We start from the raw sequence: 25,368 nt of genomic DNA on the forward strand, positions 1-25,368 counted from the left end.
GCGCCGTGTTTCCTGCCAGGTAAATGACGCTCCGCAACGTGGTGATGTCATTCGGGGCGACTGGAATCGATAAGGGAATCGTTTGCAAAAATGGCAAACAATTCCAAGGAATTGAAACAGTGGGAACCGGTTCTCAACAAGAACCGGTTTTCGATACCCATCCCTAAATATGAACAAGCAGTGTCCTTGGTTTCTCAAGGCTTGCTTGTGATGTCTGGTCAAAAATTAAGATTTAGAGTTTTAAAAACCAGTGGGTGATGAAGCAGCACACTGTATCCAATTTTTATGTACCGTCTGTGTTGTTTTGTTTTTTCCCGGGCAGGCCCTGCTTCAGCTTAACCCCTACCACATCGATTCCTTGCTGCAACTTTCTGATGTCTGTCGCATACAAGAAGACCAGGAGATGGCTAGGGACCTTATTGGTGAGGATCATTGGATGCTCTGTGTCATGAAATACATTGTTTGTTTGTTTTTTTTAAATGATGATAGCTGGGGATCCACTCTGTTCAACCACAATCTGTTAAGAGCAAATGACGCATCTAGCTTCAAGGCAAACTAATGATCTGCAAGTACGATGGTGATTTATTCAGATATCTTTAGACTGTAATGAAATTTTGAATCTTAACTGGGTTGTGCTTCATTCACTTGTTTGACCTGCACCCACTCTGGCGTTCTGATCTCAGTGACTTAATACACAAACTCTTTCTGTTCTTGCTGTAGACACGAGGTTTTGGTACAGACATGAAATGCAGCCTGTCTTAAGGCATTATTCTGCCTTAAGACAAGCTTAAGTGCATGTCTGTTGTTCATCATCATTAAGAGGACCGAGCATATACTGTACTTTTTTTTCAGTATTAACTGATTACTTAATTTGTTTTGGTATATGAATACCTTTAGAATTCAAGCTTTTAATGTTCCATTTCTTTCAGTATAATTACAAAAAAAATGTATTTTATCATCATTTGTAAAATGGGAAAGAAAAAAAAATCTGAACTCTCGATCAATTAAAACCATTTAAAGCAAAAATGCTGGGCTTTCTAAACTATAGGTGATGATGATGTAACATGGTGCCAATTGAGGTTTTGTCATTTTCTTTTTTTTTTTTTTTTTAAACCGTGTTGCTGGTATTAAGTTGACTTTTTTTTCCTGTTTTTTGTCTGTTCTAATCAACTAAATGTATTCACTTCCAATATCTGATGTTTTGTCTTTGTAATAATTTCAAGTAAAAATGCATTTTACCTCATTTCTAAACTGTCTTTCTCCACATTGATTTATATTTGTAGTTATTTCAGAGGTTAGGTAGTTCCTTGATATACTGTGAGTAAACAAACTAGCCACTGTTAACAAGTCAAAATTCATGCAAAGGACAATGATGGGTTTAATTTCACAGGCGCCATCCTATTTATGTCTCTGAAATAGTTTGTGTAGAAGACCACAGGGATACTTTGTCCTCTGCAGGGATAATTTGTCTGATTTACGTAGTAACACGGCGCCAGCCAAATGCAAGCTGAAGGCGTAAGAGACGTTGTTTTCACTGCTGGTACATGTTCGTGTACCAAAACTTTAAAGGTGGAATGATGCAGCCTTGTATACTTATTAATAGTCATTTCCTAAGTAAAAAATGTATTTTTGTTTTTTCCAGAGCGAGCTTTGTATAGCTTTGAGTGTGCTTTTCATCCTTTATTCAGTCTGACGTCGGGCACCAGCAGACTGGATTATCTGAGACCAGAAAACAGGTTGGTTGTTCCCTTTTGTACTTTTTAAAAATGTTGTTACACATTGTACTTTTGTTAAACATCTTGTAGACTCTACAGTATAGTTTTCAACTTAAATTATATATTTATGAAGTGATTGAACTCAGCAATTCAGTAATTCAATATCCCCTGTTTGCAGAGCATTTTATCTGGCTCTGTATAAGCACATGATGTTCCTGGAGAAGAGAGGATGCCCAAGGACAGCTTTGGAGTACTGCAAACTTATCCTGAGGTATAAAAAGAAAAGCTTAAAACGTGGGAAAGGATAAGCTACATAATTAGATATGAGACATTTATGACAGCAATAATAATAAATCCTCACTCTTCCCCATTCAGACTCTTCCCCCTTCAAACAAACTTTAACTGATGTATAAAACCTTATGTTCCAGATTTTTTTTTTAACAGCTAATTTACAGTGCTATGAAAAGTCTTTGACCTTTCCATAACATTATGGACTCTTGTGAAAAACCGAGTGCACCCAATGATTCTATGACTTTGTTTAGTTGCATGTTTTCTGTGACTTTATCGCCTTTCACATTTTGGCCTCTTGTCTGTATAAAATTGCTTTAGTTCAGTGATATTTGTGAGGAATTATTTATGCACACCTCTCTTAAAGACCCGCTATAGCATTTCAAGTCTGGGTGAGGTCTGGCTGGGCCATCTCAACATGTTGATTCTTTTCTTTTCAGCATTTAGTTATAGATTTGCAGCTGGGTATGGGATGATTGTCCTGTTGTGGATGACCACATTTCAGTCACACTTAAATTTTCAAACAGATGGCCTCACATTTGACTCTAAAATACTTTTCTGTAGAGGTTTTTTGTGACATCATAAACACAGTGATTGAGAACTCTCAATCACATGGTACACATGGTCATATTGGACATGGTACAACCACTGCTCACGGGGCAAAAATGTGTTTTGTCCAACTGATTTGTGAGAGGTTTGCAGAGGTTCTTTGCAAGATGCCAACTTCTGTACAAACACTCACCACGCAGTAGTCGGTGTGCTCCATGCAAACTACTGACAATCAAGTCAATCTGCTAGTGACCTGTTGCTAAGAGGTTTTTGCTGCAGGATTAAATAACTTTTGTTACCAATTTCATCCGGTAACTCCCAGCAACCACTTGGAAAACAGTCAGGGAATACATTTCCTTTGCAACCAGTGGTTGCCAGATGGATGTTGTCCAGTGTCTGAGGTCTTATTCACTTTGAACATCACAGTAACTGTAAGGTGGCCAGATTCTGTGACTGCAAAACTAAGCCTAAATCATCACCTCCAGCTGTGCTTTACAGTTGGTATGAGATGTTTGTGCTCATATGCTATTTGGTTTTCACCAAATGTGGTGCTGTGCATTCGAGTCAAACATCTCCACTTTGGTCTCATCTGTCCAAAGGACATTGCACTAGACTTTTGAAACATTGTTCAGATGCAACTGTGCAAACCTAAGGCATACTGGCATGTTCTTTTCAGAGAGAAAAAGCCTTGTCTTAACAACGCTTCCAAATAAACCATCTTTGTTCAGGCTTTCTTTTCACTGTCATTAGCTTTGACATTTAATATTTTTTGCAGTTTCCCTGAGCATTGCACAGTCTAACCTTGGGGTGTATTTACTGGGACGTCTAGTCCTAGGAAGATCGTGGCATTTTGTAACGCACTTGAATGGTCCAAACGTTTAAACGGTCAAAACTGCTTTTCTCGAGGTGCTCGTGATGATCAGTTAATCAGCTGCATTTAATTAGCAACACCTGGCTGCTAGTTACCTTCTTAATTGCTGAGGAATTAATGGGCTGATTGGACATGTGAGCAATAACGATGAAAGAACACGATCTGTTTCTACTCAAAGAGAGAGGATGCACATTTAGATGCTTTCACTGTCTCATTACATGAAAAGTATTACATAAATGACTTTCTAGATAAACAAGAGGAACCTTTATTTTCTTTATAAAGTAAACACTAAACAGGCAAATTTGTTGAGGCACCTTTTTTATGTGCACTAATGTGGTGAGACTGTCTGCTGATAACGATCCGAGATGGACTCGGAATTATTTATAAGGTAAAAAACAACTGAACATGTGTTTCAGACCATTCATTCAGGTCATGTATTGAGATTCGGGCTAATATCATGACCCGTCTTTTACAAATAATAGAATTAAACTTTTATGGAGACATAATTTAAAAACAGTCCATGTGTTTATATCATTATCTCTTATGTTAAGAAATCACTTACCAAAAAGCTTTTCACGAAGTGTTCCTGTGGGGACACTGCTGCCATAAGCTTCAGCTTTGCAGACTATTCATATAGTTGTCAATATTTTTTGTGATTTTCATCAAATTCTGGCTTCCTGATTTAATGTTCCGGCCTGAAGAGCAGCAGTGTGGTAATAAAAAGCACTGGCCCTTTATCACCGGCAGATATTAAGTCACTGTTTGCTTTAACAGAATCTTTAGCACGTTCAGCTACACATACATTATATGAGATGATTAAAGAAGATAAGTAATAATCTCATCTGCTATGATGTTTAACACACAAACTTTATTTGTCGTTATAATCACAGTTGTTGTTAAAGAATTTATTTTTTTGCCCTTAGGTTGATTTTAAGCTATTGTAAAAAGAGACTTGTGTGCATAGATTAATACCTCCCTCCTGGTTACTTCAGTTGGTTTTCTGCCTGAGGGTCAAAATTTACTGAGGAAACAAACAGCAAAGCAGTGGTGTTTTGGAGCTGTCTGGTTTCAACCCTCTTCATTAATGCCGTCTTTACTAAATATCCCTAAATGCTATAACCAACAGTGGCTGTAATGTCTGAAACACCGTAAGCAGCCCAGATCATCGTGGTGTGATAGTTTTATTTGTACTTAGTCTAAGACACATCTTTGTCATGGTTGTTTTATATTCATTTTTTTTTCTTCCCCATTTGAATTAGTTTGGACCCGGACTCTGACCCTCTTTGCATGCTGCTGCTCATTGATTTCTTGGCACTTCGATCCAGAGAGTACCAATCCGTCCTTCAGTTATATCAGGACTGGGAGGTAAAGTGTGCACTTACGTTCTGTGTGCGTGCCGGAGTTAGTGTGCCACTGTTAAATTTTCAGTCTGTGACAGGAATTGTTTGTTTTTGCTTTTCAGGAGCACAGAAATCTGTCTCAGCTGCCAAACTTTGCATTCTCCACTGCCCTTTGTCATTTTCATCTAAGTCAGCAGGAAAATATGGACCCTGAAGAAAGTCACAAACAAAGGCACAAAGCCGACCAGCTGCTGCAGATTGCCCTCATCATGTTCCCTGCAGGTTAGACCCTCAGCAATGAACTGAATCAAATGGTTGCCCTTTATTTAGCTCTTCATATTCTAAGGCATACTCTAAAGAATTTTAATAACTTCCAGGACTGTTACCATTCACCTTTTGAAAAGTGTAACTTTGTAATTCCCTGACGTTTCCCTTCTCCCCACTATAGTCTTGATGCCTTTACTGGATCTGTGTACTGTGCAGCCAGATGCCGCAGTCACCTCCCACAGCTTCTTTGGTCCAAATAGTCAGATAAGGTAACGTATACTCTCTTTATTTTCCAAACTATTGCACAATGCAGGATTTTAAAAACAATTGAAACATTTTTTTCTTCCATCTTTGTACCCTCATGTTAAAGCTCTTTGCACTTGTTCCATCTTTAGGCAGCTGCCAGCTCTGGCTGAACTGACAGGTCTGTATGTGGGGAGAACTTGCACTCTGTGGAGGGAGGCTGCAGTAATGCTCTGGCTGGAAGAGACGGTGAAAGAAGTGCTGCGACGAGTTGATGCCAAAGACCCTGTAGTGGAGGACTGCCAAAACAAGTCAGCTTTTTTTTTTTTCCTTGTTCTTTTGTTTTTTTTTAAACATTGGAGGCATTTGTTGATGACAAAGAGAGGCAAAATTAACTGTGGGCTCGGTCTTACCTCTGCACTTAGTATTCCTTTAATTAAAAGTACATGCCTCTCAAAACCTTCCCCTTTATGTCTTTCTAATAGGAGAAAGCAGAGGTACCAAAGTGCACCAAGGAACATCCATCGCCATGTCCTACTCTCTGAGATCAAAGAAGCCACCTCAACTCTGCCTCTGGTAAGAAACAATCACCATCTGCACCTCAGCGTCTTCTATTCTGAGAACTGCACACAGCAAATTGCAAGTGAAGTGTAAATGTTTTGTTTTTGTTTTTTTGTTTTTTTCCTCAAATGTTCTTGGTTACGTTATCTTGATTAGGGTGCTGAACAGTCTGAGGCACCACCCTGATAGCAGAAAGCATACTCCAACCATTGCTAGTGACACATCTCAGTGTCTTCAGTTCACTCTCCAAATCTCTAACTGTAAATCACAGAATAATTGATCTCAGTGTCATTGTGGGGAAATGATTCCCTGTGAACAAGCACACAGTCACAGTGCAAAGAAAACATAATCTCTGGCAGAACCAGATTATGGTGTGTGGTTAGTGGAAAGCAGCTAGAGCAAAGAAGACCTGTGAGAAGCAATAGCTGTTTTACAAACTATTAAATTGTCTAATAAATTTTAATTTAAAGGTTTGTACCAAATGTAGTTTCTTCAAAATCACATGATTACAGCTGTATTTCATACTCTAACAGAAGTCTGCTGTTCTCCAGCTCGCCCAGGTCATCGCCTGTAGATTTAAAACTATAAAAAGACAAACTACACTGCTCAAAAAAAAAGTTTTATTTCTGAGCAGTGGACTTTGTGGACAACTTAAGTTTTTTTTGTTTCTTTTTTTCTCAAATTACTGAAGAAAGAGGCCAGACTGCTTAAAATCCATCCATCATTTTGCACACAGGCATTTGATAACTAGCTTTTCTTTTCTGTATTCATGTATTTTTGGGGGGATTTGTTTCACCACCAGGAGGTGACCACTCAGCCTGTGATGGGGTTTGATCCTTTGCCTCCACTCGACTCAGTGATATCATATACACGACCAGAAAGGTAATTGTAGATCCTTATACTTTTTTTTTTTTTTTTTTGTCTCAATTTTCATTTTAACTTCATGACTTGTTTATTTTTGGGTCTGCATATAGGCCGCGTGTTGGTGCATCCAATGAGAGTACACTCTCACTGTTTTTCCGGTCATTGCTGCCAAACTTTAACATTCAGGTGAGTCAGTCAACATCAGTATTTTTTCTAGGGTCAATGTCTATTTTAGATTTTATATTGATTAACGCTTGTCAGGAAGCTTTTAAATGCACTCATAACAATTTGTCTTTAACTTGAGTTTTGCCTCCCCTCTGTTTTGTGCTGCGTTTGCCACACAGACATGCAGCAGAGTCTTTTTCACAAGCACACAGACACATGCACATAGCAAAACAGGAGGAAGAGAGAGTAACTAGTTTCTTTGCAAACTGTTAAATTAAGCTATCTTACAATAAAACAACAGACAGATATATCGTTTGTAGGTCTGTATTATCTCATTTTCTGATGCACTTTCATTTTTAAGGTGTGCAGTGGTATAGCATTGATTGTGCATGTTGGTTGTGTCAGAAATGAGGGGTAAATGCTGACGTGAAGCTATTGACGATGAAGTTGGGGGGAACATTTTGAAAACTAGCCAGTGGAAAAGGATGGATGGATGACATTCAGTTATACTGTAGATGTCCCTCATCACTCTCAAGAGCATACGCTACTGCTATAGCTTCTCTAAACAGCTGCATAGGCTTAGAATACCATGAAATACAAATAAAGAACCCATAGTGTGTGCATGTGGTAACACCATGTGACTAAGCTATAAGCCCCTGACACAAAACTCATTTGTTTCTTTTAAACTTGTGTAAGCGCAGTTAGTGAATGAATCATTATGAACTGGTGAACTCAGAGGGCTGTAAAGTGATTTAATTATGTTCTCCTTGGTTCTCTGATTTCTTGCAACGATGTCTGTTGAGTTTACTTACAACATCACTAAAGGAGCTACAAAGCTTTGAATGAGAGTTTACCTGGTAGCTGTTGAAAAGATACAGTTGTGGTATACCAGTGGTCAGAAATACCATTATTACTTTAGTATTACTTTAACACAAAATCAGTGTTGAACCAGGACCACTGCTATGAGTCACACTATGCAGCATAAAGGCTGTTTCACATCGGACATGGCATGCTCTGTGCTCACCGCTAACTAAGAGCGAAGGATCCAGAATTTGTTGCGCTGGCTGCTGAGCTCTGCTTGTATATTGTTTTTTAGCGGCCGCTCTAGGTGTACTAGACGCACCTGATCTTTGTCGTTTCAAAACATGTATCTCTCTGACTTTGTGTTGTATTAAGTTCAAATGTTTAATAAAAACGTATCTCTCGTTCATAACGAGGAAAGCTTTGTAACTGTCCCAACTAGTGAAGAGTGTGTCATTTCCACAACACTGCTTTTCCTCCGAGGTCAACAGTGCCTTTGAAAACGCCCTGCTGGTCCTTGTGTAAGCACGTCAACCTGTAAGAAAAGGTTTACTTGGACACACACCAATGTTTTCTTTCATGGTGTGGCTATAAGAGACATGAAAGGGCATTTATCCTTCAAGGACCTGCAGTTCAAAAAAAGCACCCCTCCGACAGCCAAACCCATCTGTTCTCTGATTGGATAGTTAAATTTGTGATTGACATGACATTGACCAATCAGCTGAAAGGAAGAAAAATAGGGTCAAAATCCATACTTGTAAGTTGAAACCTGAGTGCAGAGTTTCTCCTTACACATACAAATCTTTTTTACGCATACAAAACTGAAGTACAAAATATTTATGACCACAATTTGAGCCCATATTTTTGCCTGGGAGATGGGACTTGAAGAACTGAAAAATCAGGATTAAAAATGAAATACAATAAACAATTATTTTCAAAGTTATGATAAATTAATTTGGTGTCAGATAACAGAATTTAAAAAATGTCTGGCTCTCACCTCCTGACAAGAGCAAATGTTGTTAACCTCTACTCTGTGCAGGTACTTTGTAATTATGCAAAAGAAATTAAAATTAGACACATAATAAATCAAGATTTTTATTCTTCCGTAATAAAGTTTAATAAAGTGACTCTCTCTTTCACCTTCCTAAACGGTCCGTGGGTCTGACACGTTCTGATGACAGTCATACCTCCTCCAAAGCAAACTCCAGTCTAGTGTTCGCCCTCAACACCCTGAATGATGCATTTCAAGTAAAGTTGTGTTTTGGGTGTTTTTTTCGGTTTGGTTTGGTTTTATGATTAAAGCAGACACGCACAGATACACCCATTTAATAGCAGCACCCTGCAGGGCTGAGCTGGTAAACGATCTGGGAAAACATTTTAACACACACCCGTGACTGATGGAAGATTTCCTCTTAAGACTCATGGTCACCCTAAGGCAGACCTTCCCAAAGTGTGGGGCCCGCCCCCTAGGGGGGGCGCAGAGCCATGGCAGAGGGGGCGCAGTATGAAAAGGGGGGGGGGGGGAAACAAAAGGCTTAGACACTGCTAGCACGGGCGCCTACAGAAACGCAAAGCAGGAGATGAAGCATCGCTGAATATGTTTCCAAACCAACTTCATTCTAAGCCAAAGACTAGAAAATATGGTGAAGCATGTCTTCCCTTTGGTTTCACCTGCACAAGTGCTGAGGTAGGTCTCCCCTGCTTAATTGATTTTCCCTTTGTCGGGAGCAGCGCTGGGCTCTTCAAATCAGGGACAAACAGTATCCCACATTCTTGATTTTTAGTTCACAAACACTTGTTGTAACGACTAACTACTCCTGACATTTTGGAGATGTTAGCTCTTTATACAGTAAAGTTACAGCAGGATACAAATAATATCAGGCTGATCCTGCCACAATTTGTCCCCCGGTTCAAATCACGGACAAACAGTATCCCACAGTTGTTTATGTTTTTAAACCCATTTTGCACAGAGAGGCATTTTTTGATTTCATTGCAATGTTGAATATTATTACAAAGGGGAAAAAAACAACTACAAGTAAAATAATTACACAGTGATGCCTCTGCTTTTCTAAATAGAGGGACAGTAACTGCGTATATATGTAAGCTGTAAAACCTGAAGACAGTCAGATTAACAGTATTTTGTCTCTATCTGCTATTCTGCAATTTATCTCATGTAAACAATAACGTGGCGCACAGCCTGACGTGAAAAGGGGCACATACCTTTGACGTTGCGTGACGAACTCTGTATTCCTCGTCCACACGTAAACGCCAAAAAGGAGTTTTTTAAAAATTCCGTTTTCGGTGATTCCAAACGCCGTTTACGTGTGGACGAAACAGCTGCGTTTTCAAAAATACCCGTGTAGGTGCGGACGCAGCGTAAAAGAGTTAGTAGTTTATTTTCTTACTACCTGTAATTTATTGCAGATTACTTGTATTTGCTTAATTGCTTACTAAATGTTTGAGGTTTGTAAAACAAAGGGGGGGCCTAGCAAAACTGAAAAATATCAAAGAAAGCATATCGTTAGCTTCATAGCATAAGTGCCTAAGTCATTTTTTTGTGTTTTCGGAAAACAAGAAAAAACTAATTTTCTAAAATTTAGAAAATTAGTTTTTTCTTGTTTTCCGAAAACACAAAAAAATGACTTAGGCACTTATGCTATGAAGCTAACGATATGACCTTATTACAGTTAATTCTGTCGACCATTTCCAAGTTCAAGAAAACGACATTCATTAAGTGCAAAGTTGACTCATGTGTCTGCTTTCTCTTTGCTAATAAGGAAGTTCAGTGCTTGGATTTCTTCATTAATTTACATTTTGTTCATCTTGAATGACACCCGTATTTGTAAAATCAGGGTTCTTCTGTTCATCTGTTAATGTGTGAACACTAAACCATGTTCATCCCGTCTCACACAAACCAGCTTAAAGCTCGCTGAGTTTTAAGTTTATGTAGTTTGTATAGTGTAGTGTGGCTCACAATGCTCATGCAGATATTACAGATTTTTAGTTAACTATGTTTGAGAAATTTGAGGATGTGGATCTATATATTTTTATTTTATTATTATTATTATTTTTTGCAAACATGCTTTCTGTGTGAAAATGGTATATGAATGCTTGGAAAGCAGGACCTATACTGAACCCATCTTATTTTCTTCAAATAAGACTAAATTGAAAGATTCCTTTAACTGTTACTTTATCTAATGTGTGAAGGTGATTATTGCAAAGACACCACATCCACTTCATGGCTTAAAGCACTTCTCTCGTGCTACACTGAGCATGACATGTGTCTGGTTTATGTCCAGTTTTCCAATGACTGGCCTGCTGAGCATGAATGTCTTCGTTGGTCTTACAGGCTCCTGCCAGCATGCAGCACACACCAATCTCTGCCACTTTAAGATACAGTAAATGTATGGCAAACACTCACACAGTCAACTGTACATGCTTACTGTTAACGGATATGCCCGAGGCATGTTTCCATCAGGACAGTTCCAACTCTGTTATCCACTTATGGAGAGGAAGAGATACAATATGGATAAAGGAAATATAGTTAAGAGTTTAATATTTAAAGAACAACGTGGCCGTAAATTAGAATTACATTTCTGAAAACAACCTAAAGTTGTGTTTGATAACATGAACCCTAGATTATTCTGCTATATCCAACGTAGATGCCGTATATTTATTTGGACACCATCAGTACAGTTAAAGTAATGTCTTGCAATGGTTAACCATTTCTGAGAACAAGTTAAATTATTAGGACATTGTAGCGGAGCACTTTGGGTAACTCAGGAGATGGATCAGGTCATCTACTAATTGGGATGTTGATGGTTCAATTCCTGGCTGTTCCAGCCAAATATCCTTGGGAAAGATAACCTGATGCATCCACTGGAGTATGAATGTGTTTGAATGTTAGATAGAAAAAAACTTGAATAGAAAAAAGCACTTGAGTGAATGGGCGTGATCGAGGTACTTTGTATAAAGGGCTTTGAGTCCTCAGGTAGAGTAGAAAAGCACTATATAAGAACCTCACTAGAAGTTTGTAGACTGAATAATCTCTCCTTCATTCTCAAGGATCCACCGAGGCAGGAAGATGACATGGAAGTGGCTCGAGCTGGTCAGGAGCTGAACCAGGAAGTAAATCGCCTAATGGTGGCAATGAGGGACATGCTGGCAAATATCCGGTTTCAGGAGCCACCAAGAGAGGACAACCCCTACAGAGATGATGATGAATGGGACTGAAAGAGGAGATAGAGGTGGACTAAGTGATGGATGAAGAGGAATAAAACTGAAAAAAAAAAAGCGATGTTAATAATTACAAGGAAAATAAGTTGGACAGCTGGATATTATTTTGTTGTCATAATTTCAGAATATTAGACTGATTTTAAAAAACAAACACAAATACTACTGGGGTAATGTAGATGGATGTGAACCTGGCACACTTTGTTCCAAGCTCAGAAAGCAGATTGTTAGTTGGACCTGTCGTGTTGCCAAGGTTAAGTGTATTATTTATAATTATTAGTTCCATAATCAGTGTCCAAGCATTGTCAGTTCAGCAGCACTAACGGATAATAAGTCCTGCTTTTCTTCCTCTGGTTTCTGGCTTTCTGAGAGTTTTTCATTTTCTCTCATAAACACCTGCAGTGGAAGCTTTACGAAGCTAGAGTGAGATTCATGTAGTCTCATTCTGAGTGCAAGTTCTAAAGCAAACTGCTGCTTATCTGCACTTTAATACATATACACACAATCATAAAATTTTTATTCTCATTGATTTGATCACTCCCAATAAAAACAAACTGAAAAATCCTTTGAAGTTTTCTTGAAGGCTAAAATGATTACTTTTTTTTTTAACTTGAATATTTTAATGCGTAGCTAGTAAAGCATTTTAAATTGATCAATTCTGTTTTTCTAAAAAGGAAACTGCCTTTTCAGGCAGTTAGTCATGCCATCCATTTAGGTCTTATTTATAATTTGAACTGAATTATAGTTGATGCACATCCAGGCATTCGTATGTGCAATTCTTTTATTTTTGCAGGGATTCTGTAGCCATAATAATCTTACTGTGAGACTTCTATGATTTTTCGGCTGAATAATTAAGAAGTTCCAAAATATAACGGGGGCCACATGAAAAAATGTAAAGTGTTTTGACTCTTGGTAATAAATTTAATCAAACGGAGTCATTTCTGATGACAAACAGTACCACACGAACCTCAGCAAGATCCTGCTCGGCCTGATGACGCACTTCTGTTGTGACCTGTTGCAAAAAGCATGAAAAGGTCTTCCACATACACACCTGACATCATTTTAAGCATCCTTAAACATGATAAACTAGATTTGTTTTGTCTTTCTGGTCTTCGTGGTATTTTCTACTCACTGTCTTAATCATCTTGGCTACTGTTTTTGGTTTGTTTAAATTCTGCTGCTTTCTTTCTCTAATATTCTTATTACCTCTCAGACTTCAGCACAGATTCTCACATTTCAGTTTCAGTTTACTTGCACTTATTGACAACGCAGCTATGGCAGATGTTTTCATTTTTATCTCTTAAACTGGTAATTAAATGAACTCTTTTCTGTGTACACTCAGATTCTCATGACCTCACTTGATTATGCTCATTCCATGCACACTAAATCTGAAGCAGTAACTATGCTTCTGTTATCATCAGTGATATTTATCGTTTTTAACTTGTGCTTATTATTTTTTTAACACTCTCCAACTGTTGCCCTTTCTTCTCAGTGTCCTTTCATGTTATCCATGGGAGACGATTCACCCCATTTATGCTTTACAGTCACTGTTCAAACATTTTTTTTTCAATACAAACACAAATGACGAGCTAGCCTGAGGTCTGTTACTCTCAGTCAAAGGACAAAATCATTGCGAGATGCTGTACACGCTTGAAACATACCTGCTTACTTTGTGTTCCAATGAGCCGCAAGGATGTGGGTGACTGTGCTAGATGGTCAAATGAGGTCATTGTTCCTAATTCACTTGGAGCTATGGGTGTTGTTGTGAAAACTTTTCATGTGATCATTCTGCTGTATTGAAAGCGCTTTCAGATTAGCGGCTCAGAGGCTGCTTGATGGGACTGCAGTATTACCACTGGTGCTGTGGGTTAAATGTAACCAGTTGCCATAACATAATTTAACAAAAACACATAGAGCAAATTGAAATTCCTGAAAAAAATGAATGCAGAGTTGCAACAAATTTTTCTTTTCTTCGATAAAATATTTGTGCAACTTACTTGATTTCAGAATTGTTTTTTCGTAGTCACACGACTACGTGTGACCCCTGATATTTTTGTCATTATATAAATTAAATGACACGGCAAATCCTCAAATTTCAGAAGCTGGACAGAAGCCGGTCTGCTACTTTTTTTGTGACGTGTTTGCCTGCATGACTTGTCACTTTTGATAATACAAATGAATTTGAAACCACATAAACATGCTCAAGAAGTTGAAGTTGAAATTATTAAATTTGATTTAACAAATTGTGTGGATATGTATCAAAGTTACTGTGCCGTTAGCTTGAGAAGCAAGTTTAACCACAAACAGCACGTTTGGCTCTATGAACACAAAGATTTTCACTTGCACATTTGTCTTAAAGCTATTTAAGACTTATTTTTAATGGAAATCATTTTTAAGCACAGGTAGATGTGTGGATTTTGTCCTGGATTACTTAAGCCTTAGATTTCATATTTAATGTTTTCACAATATGTACCTGGTCAGACTGACCCAGGGCAAGAATTGCCTCACAGTGTCTACACCAAATCTAGAATTATGCATCTGTTTAGATTTTTTTTTAATAGCATAATTGTCATTTGTAGATTATTGTCCTAAATTAATGTTTAGGTTGAAGTTTTCCAACCGTTTTTTGTTTCAGAGAAAGATCTTTACTATCACACAATTTCCTTTGTTGTTAAGACATCATTAAAGAGTTTTCATAACTTACCATCCATAATTATTTAAAGATGATTTAACAAAAATAAAATTTAAAAAAATATTGCAAAGCAGTGAAGGGGAGCCTTGCATGTGTGGCAGTTGCACATGTGTTTCCCACACTCACTGAATTAGCAGCTCAGGTGAATTTTATGACACCCCAAGCCCTCATTTGGTCACAGTTAAATCAGAACAAATGGATTCTGACTGTTTTTAGATTATTTAGTTACATTGCAGGTGCTTGTGCTTGCAGGAGCAGATGCTGTGTCTATGTTAAGGGACCAACTTTGTTCCCTACTTGCACCTACTTCCTCCGTCTGCAGGAACCTGGGCAAATAGGATTTGAGCACAGTGTCAAGATCCCTCTTGACCCCTCTCTTTATTACTGTCTCAAAAAAAATACACACAGACATGGCGTGTGCATCTTTATATGTGCAGCTGTTTTTAAAATGAGAATATCTAAGAACAAAACAGGAGGCTAACTACGAGTAAAGATTTAAATCTGCTTTCCAGAAAGTATAATGCAAGTTTTCAGAGCTTTTTCTTTTTTAGTTTTCAAAAATTATATTTTGGACACCAAGACTCTGATTAGAATAATATTAGCGGAAGTGAAGCATTTTCTTAAAGCAGAAAGGAAAGTGTTAAAAAAAAACAGATCGAACTATTACTGAATTCAATCCATCACCGTTCAGCTCTCTCCCAAGAAAACTTGGCACAACTTTCGCAGACAGGACCGCAGCGCAGCTGACGCTTGTGAGGAGGAGCCGCTTGAAGTCATTCAGGACGCAGCATCACTGTGAGAAATAATCCGGCATCTCTCTCTCTCTCTCTCGTTCCCAGTATACTATAGACAGTGTTCATTGCCACTGTGCTGGTCAGAACAATGTGAACTAATGGAAGGATTCTGGTGGATCGGCTGCTCTGTTTGAGGAAAAAACGTGAACTCGGAGTGCAAGATTGCAGCGGAGAAGGAAAGATTACAGATGCCCATCTCGGAGCAGCTGGTTGGATGGGGCGAAAAATAATAATAAAAACTCAATAGGCTATAATAAAAATAAAAGGATTACTCGAGTCAAGAAACTCACTTTTCACCGGGACCAACGCGGTAGCTCGCCGATTATTTTTCAGGCTATTTAATGGTTGAAATAAATATAAATACATATACTTGAACTTTTTGCGTGGAGTTTGATGATCCTGGACGGTTGAGGCTTCCATGGGTTTAACAAACAGTTCGGATGAGTTGCTTGAATCCCCAACCTGCTCAGAAGCAAGCTGTAACTGCGACAGCTGATGTAGAAGCATCCTCTAAGCTCCAGAGACAGCTGATGAAGGTTCCTTACCCAGTTTAAATCTGTGCTGCAGCAGCCTAAAACCCACACGGAGCACCTGAAAAGCTAAAAGCTTGCAGTTACCTAATAGAAGGCAGACATGGAAATGACCAACGGGTCCCTGCAGTATCCCTCCATACTTCACACGGACTTCGGACCGCTAAATGACCTTCTGGAGGAGAACGAAACGAACTCAACCGCAGGAGAGCGAAACTGGCTGAACTGCGTTCAGATCCGGGTCCCTCAGGAGCTCTTCTTGGCACTGGGACTCATCAGTCTGGTGGAAAACATCTTGGTCATCATGGCGATTATTAAAAATCGAAACCTCCACTCGCCCATGTACTACTTTATCTGCTGCCTGGCCGTGTCTGACATGCTTGTCAGCGTCAGCAACGTGGTGGAGACCATATTCATGCTTCTCAATGACCACGGCCTCCTGGATGTGAACCCCGGCATGCTTCGCCACCTGGACAACGTCATCGACGTGATGATCTGCAGCTCCGTGGTGTCCTCTCTCTCCTTTCTGTGCACCATCGCTGCCGATCGCTATATCACCATCTTTTACGCGCTGAGGTATCACAGCATCATGACCCCTCATCGCGCCATCATCATCATCGTGGTGGTGTGGCTGGCCAGCATCACCTCCAGCATCCTCTTCATCGTATATCATACAGACAACGCCGTCATCGTGTGCCTCGTCACTTTCTTCTGCACTACTCTGGTATTCAACGCCGTGTTATACCTGCATATGTTTGTCCTGGCGCACGTGCATTCTCGGCGCATCGTGGCTTTCCACAAAAACAGGCGCCAGTCCACAAGTATGAAAGGAGCCATAACCCTCACTATCCTGCTCGGGGTCTTTATTTTATGCTGGGGCCCTTTCTTTCTACACCTTATCCTCATCCTCGCCTGTCCCACCAGCCCCTTCTGCAACTGTTTCTTTCGAAACTTTAACCTTTTCCTCATCCTCATCATCTGTAACTCCCTCATCGACCCGCTTATATACGCGTACCGGAGCCAGGAGCTGCGTAAAACCTTGCAGGAGATGGTCCTGTGTTCGTTTTGCTTCGGCGTGTGATATCATGGACATTCCTGAACAAAACCGAGCGCAACACAACATTCTTCCTCTGTCTTCAACATGTCCGAAGATAGAATAAGACACAACTGATATATGTTTATACATGCAAATGTTGCCCGTGCGCGAGTGCACATGGCAGCTGAAGACTGTCACACTGCAAAAATTTGATAAATAGAACTGGCTTCCGTTTTAGCTGTAAATTTATTTATTATTGCGTTACGCTTTTTTTTGTTCTTCACTGGGAAGCTTGTGAATAATCTCGTAAATCAGTCAACAGTTTCACAACACTACTTATTGGATCTGGTCTTAGTGGTTTTTTTCTTTCTTCTGTAAACGTGTTTGATTTTTTTTGTCTAAAAATGCCTCTTATGGTGGTCAAAATATGCTGCCTTAATTCTTTTTTAAAAAGGCGTTCAATTATTATAATTTCTTGAAAATAAAAAAGGAAGTTTACTTTCATTTTTAAAATGGCCAACAACAAAAGGTCGCTACCTTACATCTCTATCCCTTTTAAGATTATTTATTATTATTTCTGAATCAATATCTTAATTACATTTTTCTTTTAATGAATGATGTGCGTTGCAAGAATTAAAAAAAAAATAGAATCAGCGAATAATCTCTTAGTTACTGCAGCTCAAATGCAGATTATTTTATATATAGACTGTCTTTGGGAAAATGTTCAAGCATGGTGCAAACGGAGCAGGGAACGGATGAAACACAGCTTAATTGGAGGGGCGATCAGACTAAACCTTAAAATGACACTGTGTGACAAACTCCAAAATTACTGTTGCAAAAATAAACGCCAAATATCCCAGTGACTAAAAAAAAAGAAAAGAAAAAAAGGGGACAAAAATCACATGAACATGCTTGGTGGTAGGCCCGAGGCTCATGGCATGAGAGGGTTTATGAAAGAAGAAAGAAGCCATGTCAAAGCTATATTTCTGGAAGTTTGTGGGTTCTCTGAAATGCGCAAATAAGGGACAGTTTGGGCTGAAGTTTTTGTTATGTAGGACAGTCTAGGAAGGAACGGACTAAAGATCCATGATTAAAAAAATGTAATTAATTAACTTCATTGCATAAATTAATTATTAACATTAATAGTTTTAGTTGACGCATATATTCCATGGTGTTCTTTATTTATCCCACATAAGTGCTGGTAACAGGCCTGCATTTTGCACTCTTATCATTTTCTGTGGAAAAGATGAAATTCATCCATCTTAATTTAAACTCTGAAAAGTTTTAAATCCCCACATGATGGTGGGAAGAAAGGTTTCTGGGTTATCAAGCTGTCTGCCAACAGATAAATAAAGAAACCATGATAGCAACAATGCAATGTGTAATGTGAAGTTGTGCTCTGTGTAATGTTTTTGTTGTTGTTGTTTTTTAAAGATTAATTTTAGAACCCATTTTTTTCTTTTTTTTGTACACTTTGTTTTTTGTATACTTGATTTATTGGACTAGCTTTATTAGGATTGTTTTCAGAGTGCTGGCTCGATATAGAACTGATAATACACAACATTGTCATGTATAAGTCTTTAAGAAAACCTCTGTTAAAGATAATGACAGTCAGAGCTTCAGTATACAGCCACAAATAAACACGATTCCATACATAGTATAAAATGAAAATGTATAAATGTGGGTGTTTAACAAAAAAGAAAAAAAGAACAACTGTGTGCATCCAGGTCAACTTAAAATTGAGTAAAACAGGACTATGTTGTTCTGCATGTCATATGTATATGTATGTTAGTGGAATTGTTTACCTGTTTTCCCAAATAAAGGGGTCAAAACATACAAAATAGTTTGTGTTGAATCCAGAACAACAGTGGTATTGCTTAGTTATCATCTGTCCATCATAAAGTCAAGTATTTTTCATCTCATTATTATCTTCAGATTTTTGCACATTGCTTGTAAGCATTATTTGAAGTCTTTATTCATGTGCAAATGCCTCTGCAGTCAAATAAAGAACACGATATCCAGATTTTCAAATTATGGACAAATATGGTTGCTGTATTGCATTAAATGGTAAATGGTCTGTACTTGTATAGCGCTTTACTAGTCCCAAAGGACCCCAAAGCGCTTTACACATCCAGTCATCCACCCATTCACACACATTCAGACACTGGTGATTAAGGTAGAAATTGTCAGTGTATTGTATCTGTAGGTATCTCTGCAGCATCTGCAGACGACATTCTAACTTTAATTGCAGAGCTTTTAAAGTTTGCCTATTTATTTGCAACATGAACATTTTCTGGTTCACATTAACAAAAATATGCAAGGCAACGTTTGCTCTGGGCAGACAGTAGAGCCATTGATATACAACACAACAGAGGCGTTTTTTGAAATGCTCCATTTTTAAACTCATGATCAAGTTCATTTGCTGTGCCTTAAATAACAGCAATGAGCACAGGGGATTTCCAGTTTGAAAGAAAAAGAAAAATCCCTCATCCTGTCCTCAAGGAAAAAATTAAAAATCCTAATTGTTTAAGATGATTTAAAAAAAATTCTTGGCTTTTTTGTATGTCACCCACACGCACATTATTAGAGGGAAATGGCTCATTTTTCCATTTTATGAAAGAAATGGAGGGAATGCGTACAAGTAAAAATGTACATATGTCAGTTCATTAAGTGGACATTCTTATATACTGGTTTTCTACTTGAGCACTGAAAGTATCTATACAACATGTCTCATTCACCTGTTCACAAATTCATTCATACAAGCACCTTTTTCTGCTTCTAAGTGCTTTCTATCTAACATTCACACTCCTGAACATATCAGGAGTAACTTGAGGTTTGATATCTTGCTCAAGGGCGTTTTGGCATGCAGACCCGAGCAACCAAGACTCAAACCACAAAGCGACTAATAGATGACCTGCCCTACCTTCAGAATCACAGCCACCCCAGTATTATATTTGCAGTATAATTGTTTGTTTGTTTGTTTGTTTTTTTGGGGTTTTTTTTAAACTTTTGCTAAAATCTTTTCTTTCCAGTTAGATTTTCATATTGTAACAGTCCATAATTGTATTACATGCATTGGCACAGCCTAAATTTCAAAGAAACTTCAAGATGATGAAAGATAATCCCAAAATGAATGAATGCTATTCATTGTGATGGTTTGTATCTAAAAATAATTTATTACCCTTATTAAATAGTAATTTGTGAATGGTAGTTGCTTTGGAAGATTGTCTCACGGCTTTGAAACATTTGTCTCTCCTGCCAATCCCGTCTCAGATATTAAATAAATATTAGGGTTGATCACGACACGTGCTTCTCAGAGGAAAACTGACATGGACCAGAACACACTGACATCACTGTCAGTGACCTGTAATGATAACGTTGACCATGAACCCCAGATTCGTGACCATGAAAATAAATGAAAAATGAACCATATGTTATCTGTAGTGTCTCACTTAATTAGAATTACTGCTGATTAAAGGAAGGAAGAGACGTGTGACTACATAATTTCCAGGGAACAGCATGTTATTATTGGTGCTATGACTTCTGCCTTCATTTAGCCACACAACACAGCTCTGTTTGCAGTAAAGGAAAATCTCCACAGCTGCTTCCCCCAACAACAAACACACTCAAGCTATATCCATATGACCAGACCACAAAATGCCTACCCTCAGGGATGAATGCCAATAAAATATATTTTTAAAAGGTTTTTAATCAAATGATTTTGATTAGAAAATCTTTACAAACAAAACCTCCCATAACTGAAAATAGTGGATACTGAAAACTGAAACAATTATAAAATAGCATAAAGTAATGCAATAGTTCTCCAAAAGTTGATTCTGTTCATCTGGACGTAGCGTTTTTGGGAGAAATGTTTCGTCACTCATCAGAGTGACTTCTTCAGTCTCAGCTGACTGCAGGTTTCCCCAAATCTTACAAACAGTACATCTGCACAATCATCTGCACTGAAACCAGCCCACTGAGGGGACAATGGGCTGGGAGGTCAGTTCCTTAATCATAATTATGCAAATTCTCATTTGCCCAATTAGAGAGACTGGACATTCATCCATCTGTCTTCTGTGTATCCAATTCAGGGCCAGCAGGCTGGAGCCTATCCCTGCTGTCATAGAGGCAGGGCAGGCAGCCAGTCTACCACAGGGCTACCACAAACAGGCAGACAACCAGCCACACTCACATTTGCACCTGTTGCCCATTGACAATAACCAATTAACCTAGCCCTCAAATCAGATTGAGATGCTTTGGCATGACCTGAGTTAAAATAAAGAGCGGGCCAATATTCCTCCACAGCAGTGTGAAAGATTCAATGCACCATACTGTTTGACAGCAGTTCTTGCTGCTGAGGGTTGCTCAAGCAGTTAATAGGTTTAAGGAATATAACCTGACCACCTAACCACAGGGCTAAGCAGGTTTGGATAACTTTTTTCCCTTAATAAATTAAATCATTATTTAAAGAGTGCATTTTGTATTTATTTGGGTTGTCATTATCTAATATTGAAATGTGATTATCTGAAGCACGTAAATGTGACCAATAGGGAAAAAAAACCCATAGAGGCATGCACACCTCTAAAACATTTCTATACACTGTGAAATTGTTTTGGTACCCCCTGAAAGTTAACACACTCGTGCACATGTGATGGTCATTGTCCACAAATCTCTTAGGACAGCCGTGAAAGACAATGAAAGACCCGTGTTTACCGAGTCTCTACAGTGAAAATTTGCTCTACAACCTCTGATACTGAACATTATCTCCATAAATCTGCTTTAAGCTGAACCAAAATGGGGTCTGAATGTAGTACTGGTGTGTGTTTTAGTTTCCATTAGATGCAACAAGTAAACCCATATGGAAAAGATCTATATAAATCTTATAAAGTTTGTATCTGTCTTGTGTTAAACTTGGATAAAAAGCATACAAGAGTGAAAACAGATATAAGATCCCTTGAAAAATTATATAAATGAAACTTGTATGTTCTGGATACTTACTAAAACAATGTATGAAAGTAATGAGAAAGTGGCCACTTTCATGAGTAAATCATGTAAGTTTTTACTATTTCTTTTCCACATGGGAAGGCAGCTCTGCTATGTATGGTGGTTATTTGTGAATCTTAATTTCAATTCAGTTCATGTGGCGGAGGTGTGGTCCCGGGCACGTCTGCAGGGGAGGAATGGTGCAGTGGGTTCAACGGGGCTGTGCTGGAGATGCCGGTGAGAACAGCTGATGGCGATTTGGACTGATAATGGTTTCCTTCCCTTTTTATAGTGAGACGGAGAGGAGCGGAAAAGAGGGAAATCAGCTGGGACCGACAGCTGTCAGACTGTGTTCAGTCATAACCTGAGAAAATTGTAAATAAATGTGGAACCTGGTGATAAAGACCTGTGTGTGTGTGTGTGTGTGTGTGTGTGTGTGTGTGTGTGTGTACCTGTGTATAGTGCATTTCACAGTTCACTTTTTATATAGTTCCAGTTCACAACAACAGTCATCCTAAGAAGCCTCATATTGTAAGTTAAAAAAAACTTTGATTGCAAAGAGAACTTCAACAATCAGACAATACCTGCTGAATATCTGCTAAAACTGGTTTGGGTGGGAGACAGAAAAGAGACCACAACAAAAAGAAGAGAGTAGAGAGAGATAATAGTGGCATACAACGAGTGAAAATGGGGAAGAAGAAGTCCATAAGTAGCCTGATCCTATAACTTTATTAGTCTAGATAAGAGTTATCAAAAAGGTAAAGCTTTAAATCTTTAAAGCAGTGAGAGTCTCTGTCTCCCAAACCCAAACTGTGAGCTGGTTCCATGGCAGAAGGCTCTGCCTCCCATTCTACTTTCAGAAACTCTTAGAAGCACAAGTAACATGACAGTCTGAAGAAAAGCTGCTCTATAAAGTCTTTATGTAACCACGAGGCCTTATAATTCAAGACTTTGTATGTAATGGAAATAATCATCTATAGAAATAGAAATGGAAAAAAACAAAATGCTCATTGCCACACACTTGCTACATAAATGAAACTCAATGTAAAAAGGTTTTTAGGGCAGATTCCTAGTAGATTACAGAAGCAGCATCATTCCCAGAAGCAGTAAAAACAAGGAACAAGGAAAAGAATGAGGCACCAAACTGATCACACTGAAAAATACAGTTATGATAGGGTTATGGCCTCTTCATAGATATGGCAGACACGTAGCAACATCAGCATTCATTTTCTCTGGAAGCCAACTAAGGCAGGTTATTATTATTATTATTGTTGTTGTTGTTGAAGTAATGCAAAGTGACGTTTCTTATATGTGACAAGTCTAAGGATCTTTCCATGTAGATTTACTAAAGCCCATCTTTATGTATTTTAGCTCGGTGCAAAGCTTTAAATCTAATCTTCAGTGTGAATCATACATGGTAATAACTTCTAGGAACTCCCAAACTGTTGTAAATTATAATTCATAACAAGCTTGGTGGTCGAAACATTTTCTCCGAAACCAAATACTGAATACTGTTATTGGAGAAATGTTATAAAAAGACTGTCAGCTGCTAAGGGGATAATGTAAAATTTTATTTAATATGTGCAACAACCCTGAACTCCAACAGTACTCTCTCCCTCCTTTATTTGAACTGGTTTCATCATATTCCACTGAAGTGCTTTTTACATTTTTAAGCATTTTTAACCAAGGCAACAAGCCACGGTAATAAAACCACACTTAAAAAGGTTTCTCTGTAGTTGCTTGTGTATCAACAGCAAAACCACTGATATACTGGACCAGATATAAACAGACTGCTTACACTGTATTGATTATTATTTATTTATTTTCGTTTTCTTTTGTTTTTTAAGTTTTTACGCAACATGTTTGCTGCGAAGATGTTGTTTGCCATATTCAGTAAGCTCATGAACATTCTCCCTTAAAGCTAGCATCTGTGATATTTATGACCAGTCACTAACTCAAAATTTTCAGAAATCCTTTTGTGGTATTTAAAACGGACAGTTTATGAAAATGAGATTAGATGAGTATAACATAACATTGCAGAGTGCAGTGTTCAGGTGCTAAATTTGTAATAATTTATTTCCCCAGTAATATGTGACCTCATTTTTTGTACCCTTGAGCTAAGCAGCATGAAACGCGTTTTGTCCTTGCATGAATCCAAAAATACCCAGTTTAAAATGAGGAGTTTGAAATGGAATTTCCTACACAAATCATTCTTGTCTTCAAGCAAACAAAAGCCACTGAAAAGCCAAAGGGAACTATAAAATCAGCGGTCAAACAAACAAATAATAATAATAATTTTAACTGCCACTTAGGAGAATTATATTGTATTTGTTGTAGAGAAAAGTATTATTTGTATGACATTTCTTTCATTATCAGTACAACTAATAATTCATTTAAGGATTATATTTAGATGATGTGTATAAAAAAGAAAAAGACATGCAGTCAGCACTTTTAAAGGGATCTTACTGAGGAAATTAATTGGAAGGTACCTAAAATCACATAAAATGAGAAAAACTGAGGATGATGTTTCTTTTCAAATTAAAGGTACCGCTTTATTTTACACCATTAACAGTAATCTATATTGGTATACCACGTGTCAAAACATATTTACTAAGTTGCAAATACAGATGTCGCTTTAAATGTAGCCTTTATTTACCACTTGAGTTTCTTTTATTTCTTCTACACTACTTCATTATGACAATGGTTATTTTTTATTTTGAAAATCTCGCCGGAACTCGCTACTTTGACGAAGTATGACTTGACGTTTTTTTTCCCCCTGTGTGATGTTACCCATGACAGAGGCAAAACAAAACGGGGACGGCTGTCTATATTCATCATAAACGTCGTCCACAAAATATATTATTATATTATAATATAGCTGCTAGTTTGCTGCTGATAAATTCGTTCAACAACGGGGTAAGCTTCCAACTAGACGGCCGCTTTAATGACCAAACATTAGCATCAAATCAACGGACGACTTGCTGGTTTAAAAGCTTGTTAGCTAGCTAGCATTAGCTGTTTGTTGACATCCGTGTTTGGATATGGACTTGCCCTTTTAGCGCCCTGTTAACGCCCTGTTAAGCTGTTTAGCTGTGATGAACGAAATAACATTAAGGTTACCTCTTAGCACATTATGACTTACTGCAGCATCATCCTTAAGTGGTAATAATTAGTGAAATAAAGCTCAAACTTAACGTTTCTCGGTCTTTTCAGTATTTGCAGTGTTACCTCGTTTGACCTTATTTACTTAAGTCGTCCATAAAATGTCTGTAGGGCGTGTTTTTGTTGACGGTTGAAGTAGAGCTTACACATACCACTGGGATTCATGCATCTTCAGCCTCAGTGAAAATTAGACTTAATGGTAATTAACCAGCCAAAGGGAGTGCTAGTGTACCTGTCAGGCTGTCTAGTGTAGCTTCATAAAATCTACATGGAA

General features: G+C 38.2%; 2 protein-coding genes across 2 annotated transcripts in view; both read left to right on the forward strand.

Annotated features, from left to right (window-relative positions):
• The window catches only part of tcf25 (TCF25 ribosome quality control complex subunit), an 18,966-nt gene extending 6,505 nt beyond the window's left edge, over positions 1 to 12,461 (forward strand). Inside the window, exons 8-18 of the mRNA XM_005752949.1 lie at positions 323 to 422; positions 1,643 to 1,736; positions 1,894 to 1,986; positions 4,683 to 4,788; positions 4,886 to 5,045; positions 5,212 to 5,299; positions 5,426 to 5,584; positions 5,759 to 5,849; positions 6,637 to 6,716; positions 6,809 to 6,884; positions 11,730 to 12,461. Coding sequence (XP_005753006.1) covers positions 323 to 422; positions 1,643 to 1,736; positions 1,894 to 1,986; positions 4,683 to 4,788; positions 4,886 to 5,045; positions 5,212 to 5,299; positions 5,426 to 5,584; positions 5,759 to 5,849; positions 6,637 to 6,716; positions 6,809 to 6,884; positions 11,730 to 11,897 — 1,215 coding nt within the window. The 3' untranslated portion in view covers positions 11,898 to 12,461. The remainder of the gene's footprint in view (positions 1 to 322; positions 423 to 1,642; positions 1,737 to 1,893; positions 1,987 to 4,682; positions 4,789 to 4,885; positions 5,046 to 5,211; positions 5,300 to 5,425; positions 5,585 to 5,758; positions 5,850 to 6,636; positions 6,717 to 6,808; positions 6,885 to 11,729) is intronic.
• Positions 12,462 to 15,998: 3,537 nt separating this feature from the next.
• mc1r (melanocortin 1 receptor) lies at positions 15,999 to 16,994 on the forward strand. Its single transcript, XM_005752951.1, has one exon. The coding sequence runs from the start codon at positions 16,017 to 16,019 to the stop codon at positions 16,992 to 16,994; it is 978 nt and encodes a 325-aa protein (XP_005753008.1). The 5' UTR covers positions 15,999 to 16,016.
• Positions 16,995 to 25,368: the final 8,374 nt, after the last annotated feature.

The sequence above is a fragment of the Pundamilia nyererei genome, unplaced genomic scaffold (assembly GCF_000239375.1).
Source record: "Pundamilia nyererei isolate P.nyererei 1_Seehausen unplaced genomic scaffold, PunNye1.0 scaffold00392, whole genome shotgun sequence".
Lineage (NCBI taxonomy): Eukaryota > Metazoa > Chordata > Actinopteri > Cichliformes > Cichlidae > Pundamilia > Pundamilia nyererei.